Source organism: Apaloderma vittatum, unplaced genomic scaffold, assembly GCF_000703405.1.
Source record: "Apaloderma vittatum isolate BGI_N311 unplaced genomic scaffold, ASM70340v1 scaffold32826, whole genome shotgun sequence".
NCBI classification, from domain to species: domain Eukaryota; kingdom Metazoa; phylum Chordata; class Aves; order Trogoniformes; family Trogonidae; genus Apaloderma; species Apaloderma vittatum.
The window spans coordinates 3,535-12,412 of NW_009722816.1; the positions used below are offsets into that span (position 1 = coordinate 3,535).

General features: G+C 44.1%; 1 protein-coding gene across 1 annotated transcript; it reads right to left on the reverse strand.

Annotated features, from left to right (window-relative positions):
- Positions 1 to 6,152: 6,152 nt before the first annotated feature.
- Positions 6,153 to 8,507, reverse strand: LOC104275828 (protein FAM72A-like; the record flags this gene model as incomplete). The annotated part of the gene is made up of 3 exons (XM_009871888.1): positions 6,153 to 6,247; positions 7,147 to 7,271; positions 8,388 to 8,507. Coding segments are annotated over 3 exons (340 nt in total), but the record flags the coding sequence as incomplete, so codon positions are not given.
- Between the last annotated feature and the right edge of the window lie 371 nt (positions 8,508 to 8,878).

An 8,878-nucleotide genomic window follows, 5' to 3' on the forward strand; every position in this document is an offset into this window, starting at 1 on the left:
TTATTGAGTCCGACGATTTTTGTGGTTGACTTTGCAGCAAGCGCTGCTCGATTTGCTGAGAATTGCTCAGTGCCGTCAGGGTGGCACAAAGGCAAGGAGTGATTCATGTTCATGCATCATCAACCTGTTCATATCAGAGGGGGAATCCACTTAATAAAGTAAAAGGTTTCTTATGATGGCCAGTGTCACATACTTCTCAGCAGTTTTAAAATTCTGATTCCCATAAGGACTGGAACGAAAAAAATTGACATATTCTGCTGAATATATACTTCCTGACACTTATGAATGCTGCCTTCTGGTAGCAGGTGAGGCGAAAAAATTGAATTTATCTGAATTTTAAATTCTAATCTACAGGGAATAAAAAAAAAAATGTAATTTGGTCTTAGGGTAAAATTTGAAGCAGAGTAAAATTCGCTTTATGGAGTAAAACTAACTTCCAACCTGGGGTGCGATAAAAAACCAGGGCGATATTGTGGAAAGCCTTGTGATGGGCCTTTGCATAAGAGCAGATTGCTTAATTTTTTCCAGACATTAACATCTGAGTGGATACTAGGGTAAATCTGCAGTAGCTTTCACAGCCTCCCTCAAATGTGACCCTGTGTTATTCCATCTACAAATTTTAACCAAATAATTCTCTGATTGTGTCAGCTTCACTGACCACCCTGGCAGGAAACTGTTGCAGCTTTGGCGTTCTGGTGACCTGGAACCATCCGCTTCTCTCTCTGTATCCGCTTACACAGTGATAAATCAAGAAAATACGTGAGTGGGTCAAAGCAAGGGGCTCTAAATCAGTTTAAAAATTGAAAAAGTGTAGATCTTGTGTCAGGTGTAACAGCCTAACACACAGTTTTGCTGGAATACGTGAGTTTTGAGGTGTATTCTTGGTCCTGTTTCGGGCACAGGTCCTATCTGCGCCGCGTGCCAGTGTTTTTGGGTCTCTGCCTTGATGCACCGTGGTTTGAATTTAGGGTGAAGTCTGCTTGCAGCCCTCAGTGAAGGCTGGCAGCCCTCGCCGGCGCGGCAGCTTGCTGCTCGCAGCTCTTCCACTGCCAGCGTCTGCTGGGAGAGCTTTCTGGTACGTTCTGTAAGTGCAGCAGAGATAAAAGACCAGATTCGCTCTTGTCGAAGCTTTGCTAGTCTCAGGTTTAAATATATCCTTATACTTTTAAAAAGGAAGGCAAATAAATTGGTAATAAAGAAGAGCTACTGACGAAACCTCCGCGTGAGCTCTGTGTTCCCAGTTTTCTCGGTGTGCTTTGGTCCTGAAACCCCTTTGCTTATCCGTGTGCGCTGGTGCTGGAGCGTGACATTGGCTCCCAGAGGCAGACAGATAGGAAGGGGCAAAATCAGTTTGTTTTTTTTTTTAAATTTAGTTCTTACGAGCTTGCTTTGGTGTATGGAACTGTCAGACGCACCCAGTAGACACAGGACCAGTTTCTCTTTGGTTTTGTGCTCCTGTCCCCAAACACCTGTACTCTTAGCACCGTCTCCTCTGTTAGTGGAAATTTCCTATTCCAAACCAGGCCATATGCTGGAGAGGGATGAACTAATAAGCTTCTGCTGTAGCACAGCAGGGAAGAATCCTAGTGCGGCTGCAGTTAGGTTGGAGCGATACTGGGTTATTTTTAATTAGCGCTTTCCTCCAGGAAATAAGTGTAGTCGGAGAAACGCGAAAGATCAAGTCTTTTTTATCAGTCTTGCTGTATAACTGCCTGCACAAATCTCTCCATACGCTGACATGCAGATGGCAGTGCCCGAGAGTGCTATGGTGCTAATTTCCCTGGTGTGGCATTACCCAGAGACATCAAGCTGTCAGCATTCAGATGACACAAGAAGTGAAGCACCAGAGATTGTTGGGCTTCTATTTGACCAGCTTTGCTCCCTGAGGTGTTTTTTTTCCTTCCCCTCATTGCTGTCCAAAACGTGAGGCGTGCTTTCTAATGAGAAATCAATAGAGTGCAGACTCACTTTGTTAAGCTCGTGTCACGCGTGCGAGATGACAAGAGACGCTGCAGACAGCAAAGCAGCTAAAATGTCCCCCTGGCTAAGAGCTGCTTGGAAATGCTGGCGCTTTTTTCCAGAGCATGGCATAGTTGATGCTTCCTGATGAGAAGAGGGAATTTTGGGTGGTGCATCCTCAACTCGGAGTTAATTTCACAGGAGGTGCTCAAGGCAGGCATCCTGCTTTTCTCTCTTGTCGCTCTTGCGTGCTGCATAAATTGAAGAGCTCGTCTCTCAGTTCTGTGAATGCTGCGTCTACACAGGCTTGGAATAACCTGTTTTCTCGATGGGCTTTTTATGGGTATTTAGCTAGAGGCTATAGGCACTCTGTAGAGGAAGAGAAAAACCTATTAATGCAGTAGAAATCCAGAAACACCGGCATATGAAGGATCCTTGCTTTAAGTAGAAGATGATGGAGTACGTCTGCTGAATCCCTTCATAGACTTGCAAATGCCTGTTGGAATAGGAAGAAGTGATCCATAGCTGCAGGAAGAGGTTTGGTTAGTTCTCTGTTGTAGTCTTGGAACTAAGGAGTCTCCACTTGGGGCTTAACACAGTTTGGGCTTTACCTCTTGATCTCAAATGGAGCCAGTGCTGCTGTTCCCTCTCCATCCTGGGCTGCTTTGTTCTCTGAGGAGAGAGCAACGTTCTCCAAGTCTGCAAGTCCCTGTGCTTGTGCAGCTTCTTGCGCAATAATCACCCCTAGCTGTTCTGCTGCACTAGCCCGTAGACACTCCCTGAATCCAAATAATAGCATACAAAAGCTGTTTACTTGGGCCATGCACTGTTCCTTGGGGTATGCTTTCAGAAACCACACAGGCTGCAGACGTAATAAAATATGTAACAATGACCTCTCAGGACAAAGTAATGACGTGATTTATAATAAATGACCGTTTTACTTGCCTTTAAAAAGCGTGCCTGCTCTTGCATGCCAGAGAAAGGAGCAGAAAATAAAAGATAGCTTAATAATTTCTGTCTCTTACCATAGGACTCTTTCTCAGCTTCAAACCCTGGCACTCCAGGTTCTGTCCTAGCAGAGGTGACCTGTCTGTCATCTGGCTCGAAGTGGAGGAACTGCATTCCAGGCTCTGGAAGAAGAGAGTGTCTTTCAAGTTGAACCTTCCTCAACAATCAACATATTGGTTTGTACTGATAGAGATCACACACTGGATTTCATTACTGAGAGGTGCTTACCGTGGCCCTTGCAGCGCGCTGTCTGCTTGGCAGCTGCTTTGTATCCTGGACTTGGCTGCAGCTTGGTGCTAAAAGAATTCTTAACTGCTTGTTGTTGTAAAGCACTTTGGATTGAATGGGTTTACGTAAATGTAAGATTATGATTAGGCATTAATCTATTCCATTGTCTGGAATAATGAAGAATATTTAAATGTGCTTTTTCTAATAAGTCCTATTTAGTATGAAGCGAAATCAATTTGTCATTGCCTTGCCAGGACTTTCTCCTGCCCCTCCAGCTATTACTGCGTATTGCAGATTACGCGCTGCAGGCTGGGGAAGGGCTGACCGTTGATGGCAGTGTCATTACCCAGGTTCCTGTGATTTAAACATCAAATCTAAGCCTCTTATCCTCAGTGGCTTTTGGAATTCTGCTTTTAAACACTTTCATCCAAACAAGCCTGTGACCCTGAGCCCGCAGGTCTGTGTTGCACAACGTCTTAGGGCTGTGACAGAGGAGTGTCCCAGCAGCGGGGACGTTGCCGCGGGGCTGCCAGTGCCAGGAGACTTGGGAAGTCTTGCGGAAGACCCTCTGCCCGGTGTTTGGTCCCTTCTGCATGAACCCAGATCTGATCAGAGACACTGAAGCTCTTTAATTACTTGACTTGCGCACCTAAACGAGCAGAAGAGAAGGGCCTTAGGACTCGGTTCTAGTTTGTCAGCTTCATGCTCTGCTTTTGCCTTCGTTGGCTGCGCAGCAAAGATCTCGTAACGTTTCCCTGCACGGTCCTCGCCAAACATTGACAGCAGCTGTCCGGTTTTTTCTCTATCAGGCTGACCATGGATCTGTGGGGAAGTTGAATGCTGCTGATCTGTCCATTCTGGACGTTATCTGTCGTGATGTTCAGCCTTATTATTCCGAACGCCTTGCAGCCATCACCTTCCAGTGATGCCCAACAGACTCCAGGGCTGTGCTACGCTGGACATACCTCGTACGTCGAAGAGAACAGAGAAAACAAAAAAAACCCCAAGGAACCTGCCTTGTTTTATTTCAAACGGTGAAGTTTCTAGAAATACTGATCTGGTTTGGTGCCAGCTGTTTAGCATTAGATCTCTCTGTCAGCCTGGAAAATATTTTCCTGCACAGGGTGATCCTTGGAAACTTCACCCAAAACATCAGGGCCCTGTGAGTAAGGAGCGGTGGCTTTACCACAGACTGCTTAGTCAGTTCTCTTAATTTCAGAGGGAGAGAATAGAATTAGCCCTAGACATCATTAGTTTGTTTGGTAACATTCATGACAGCTGTGGCTGCTTGTTTGCTTTGTATATAATACCTGCAACTCCTTTATTGTCAAAACGGAAAAAAAGGACTGAACTTACTTAAAAGCTCCCTCATTCTTTATTTCACGCTGATGCCTGGTTGAGACGAACTAGCTCCAACAGGCCGGTGTAATTAAGGTAGCTCATAGTAGAACTTCCAGTTCTATGTGTGCAAACAGATAGGGAGCAAACACAGAATTATTGACTTGATGTGAAGAAATGACAGTCCTCTACTCCTCTGTGGGAGAATAGCCCTGCAGCCAGCTCTGCCACGGACACAGGGTTGGCTCAGACCTGTGAAGGTTAGAAATGGCAAGTGCTGAGCTTGCAACAAAGCAGAATTATCTTATGGGAATTTTTTTTCGACTATTGTGCTACTTACGCAAAAGCAATCAGATGTATTTTTAGCTCATGAATTCTGCTGGAAAAAATCTTTGAGAGAGATGTCACCTTGCCAGCTTAATACTGTAGTCACAACGTGATCAAATTTGTGCAGCAGAGAAAACTGGCAAGAAAGGGGATGTTGTGTTATAGAAGACTTAACTGGCTAAAGACCTTTGAGACCAAGAAACTGTCAGGTTTGTTCGCCTGAAAAGGGGGTGTATTTTCTTTTTGGGTCTCTAAACCAAAATCATTATATTATTCAACTCATTATACAACTAATTTAATACGAGATGTTATTTCACTGTTTTGATTATCTGATGTGATTACACATCCATATTTATTACAGCCCAGAAGACTATGTAGTCCAAAGCTTTTATTTAATGAGCAGACAGGAATTCAAAACAAGACATAGACACACATGTACATATATATAGCAGTATACATTTAAACAATGCAGAAGAGGTAGTACCATTAATGAAGAAACACATAACATGCAGTAAAAATACTAAGGCAGTTTAGATCTGCCTTCATTGCACCTCTTCCAGGGATCACGAGAGGCTAGAGAATAATTTATTCAGAATCAATCAAAATTTAAACATGTATTCTGTTCTCTTATATGGTTGTACCTTGAATTTTCCGAAGGTGATGCTTCAGGTGATTAGCTGAAGGGGACAGTACTTAGTTCATGAGTTAAATACTATGGCTGTAACAACTTGGATAATGAGCTTTGAATCCATTATTTTGTGCAGGAACCAGATTGTCTGTACACTTCAGGATGTAAGCTTAGGCATGAACACCAAATATTTAACCTGATCTCCTTTTCCTTTACTAAAAAACCCCAACTGGAATACTGAGTTCTGTTTCGGAGGAATGCCTACCCTACAGGGGGAAAAAAATCACAGTAGAATCCATCTAGTTTTATGTGTTAACCATAAGAAAAACTCGAGTGTGCCAAGGAGGATTATCAGCTGTTGAGACTTAAATGTAAAAAACAAAACAGGCCGAGACTTCAGTAAATGCACCTTCCATCTGCTTTTCCAGATCTAACCAAGGTGTGTCTCTCATCAGGAGCCACATACCAGATTCAAGATTCAAGAGTCTAAGGAAGGCTACAGTGAAAGAGGAAGATGATACCTTCTTTTTTTAAGACTGTTTTCCAAATTCCATGGTTTTTTGTACAGTTTAAGCTCTGATGGACCAGCAGGAAAAAAAAAAAGCTATTCAAACCAAACAGAAATGCAATGGATCTAGATAGTGTAGTATATTATGGATAACATTTATCTGATACACTCCTCCTCAGAGATGCAGGATGTATCTTCATCTGTGCTTTCCTCCAAATCCGGCAAGTTGCCCCAGAGCAATACATTCACACCTGGTGGAAAGGAGGTAAGAAGACAAAGGAGGAAAAAGAAGAAAAAGGTATTTTTGGATTATGACCTTATTTTTAAGTTGCACAACTGCCTATTTTCAGACAAAATAACCACTCTCATCATTGCACAACCTGGCAAGTCACGTTCGTGATAAATATATCTGGACTATTTCCTATTTTTCTTCCAAAATGATCTTGAAAGCACTGCTGTTTACAGCAGAGTTCAAAGAAAAAGTCCTTGCCCACAGATGTATTTATTTAGCTAATTCATGTAGCTATTGATAATCCCCTCATGCCTGATTTATTTTTAAGTGCATTGATCTGAAACACAGGTGACACTGAAAGGTTTAGACAGTAACTCCCGTCTGCAAGGAGGAGAAATGATTTGTCGGAGTGCTTTGCGTTCCTGAGGACTTGAGGCAAATTCTGCCAGACCTCGGCATCCCAACAACACCTCACTGAAGAAGCGAGTGTGAGCTGTAACTTCAGCTCGAGCTAATGAGGACTCAGTTATACAGGGTCAAAGTGACAACATGACGTGCCCAAAAAGAGTGCCCGTTGGACAGCTGCCTAATAGCCCCGTGAAGCTGTACACACCCCTATAAATAGCAGTTGGGTGCTGTGTTTACACTAGTTACGATACTGCTTCTGTCTGCGAAAGGGAGGGGTGGGTTAAGTTTTCCGACGGAGATAAATCTCCACTCCGAGGTTCTCGCTCGCCAAGGAGCTGCAAGTCCCTCCCCTCGAGCAGTTCGCTAGATTAGCATTACAGCAACACTTGCCTTATGCCTCCATATGTTCCGCTCCTTCCATATGCTTTAACTATATCGAGATGCCTCAGTAGAAGGAGGACTTACAACTGGAGGTTTTAGGGAGGAGGAGGAAACATATGTGTTACTTACCAGAGGGGTCTAATCTGTTGATGCCAAAGACGGCTTGGCTATGAAACATCCAGAAGTGGCCGTTATTGCAGGAGAGCAGGCAGGGTTTGCAGGGAGAAATCACGTGGTAACCGACGACGTTACCGCTAGAAAGACAAGTGAGCGACACAAACGCCTCTTGAGAAGACAGATGTTGGCTTTTCCAGCTCAAGCCAATGTCAAATAGCCACGATACCAGACCATTATGTAATGCTCCTGGTTTTGGTGAAGTTAAGGGAACGTAGTTAAACAAGCATCTTAAATATTTAGGGAACATCTGTCAGGAGCTGCAGAATATCTAAGCTTTAGATCTTTGGCATAGAGAACTATTTAGTAACATCAGTTTTGTAATCCAGATTACATACTAACAAATGGTGGTGTGTTTTTGTCGTGTTTTGGGAGGGGGGTGTTGTGTGTGTTTGGTTGGTTTTGCCCAGTGTTTTTTTAAGAAGACCAGTGATTCCATTGGAATCAGTGTAGAAGTTGCTCGTGCACGTAAAATCCATCTGTACAGAAGTGCTGTGCATGGGAGAGTATCAGTAGTAGGAGTAATGAGATTGAGAATATCAAAGCATTATCTAGGTTGGAAGCTAGAACAACCATTTTTCCTCTTTCTCGGTCACATGCTCAGGTGAGATGTTTTCATTTCTCTACTTTTGCCTGAAGAATAAAATACTTCCCATGGCAACACCTTACCATTTAAATCTGAGCAAGGTAAAAGTTTAGATTGTGAAGCTGAAAGGATCGTCTCAAACAACTGTGAGCTATTTGAGACTGGCTGTTTTTACTCTTAAATATCAGGCATTAACGAAGAGGATAAAAGAACTCCAAGAACTTTAGTGACAGCATGTTCCATCTGCTAGCGACAACTAGATCTGCCAAGAGGATGTTCTATTAATTAGGATATGAGTAACTACTTCTTACTGGAGCCTTATTCACACAATTATCTCAGTGTTGAAGCAGACATTTAATCAGGCAGGTGGCACACAAGCTTTCCCAGATACTCAGACTACCGACAAGGTTGTCACATTTCCACTTGGGACTTGCACAGAAATAGACTGGCAGCCATGCCCAGAAGTCGTGGGCTGAGTTTCTATCAAGCAGCATTAAATTTGAAACGGAGACTGCAATCTGTTCGCTCATCCCTTAACTCTTGCGCTGCAGTCGGCTGCGGGGAGAAGGTGGAGCGGGACGGCGGCAGCGTCGCCCGACGGCGCCCTTACCACTTCAGACACGCGATGTTCTTCAGCTTGCATTTGCAGATTTCCGTGAAGTAGCAGCTGCCGATGAAATCGACGGTGCTGGATGGGAAGAAGGCGAAAGGACAGAAGTTTAGGGAAGTTCTGCAAACGTTTCGCAAGGCATTAGGGCGGGTCAGAGCAGGACACACTGCTGCTGCCAGCACTGGCACCATCGGTCAGAAATGGGGTCGCAGCCGTCGCCCCAGTTCCTGGCAAAGCTCAGCTGAGGCTGCAGAACGACAGCTTAAAGGCTGGGACATTTAAAACCCAACCTTTGATTTCTTATCTCCTTTTTTAACCCGTGCTTTCTCATCAACGTGTTGTTTCGCAATCTCATTTCCTTAGCATTCAAATGTCGTTGTGGGAAAGCAACGTGCGCCCCACTCGGAGGGGAGGCATCCCGGGAGCGGTGCGAGAGCAGGTTTGTTCTGTTTACGGCGTTCATGTCAAAATCTTTGCTTAAGGAAGGGGCC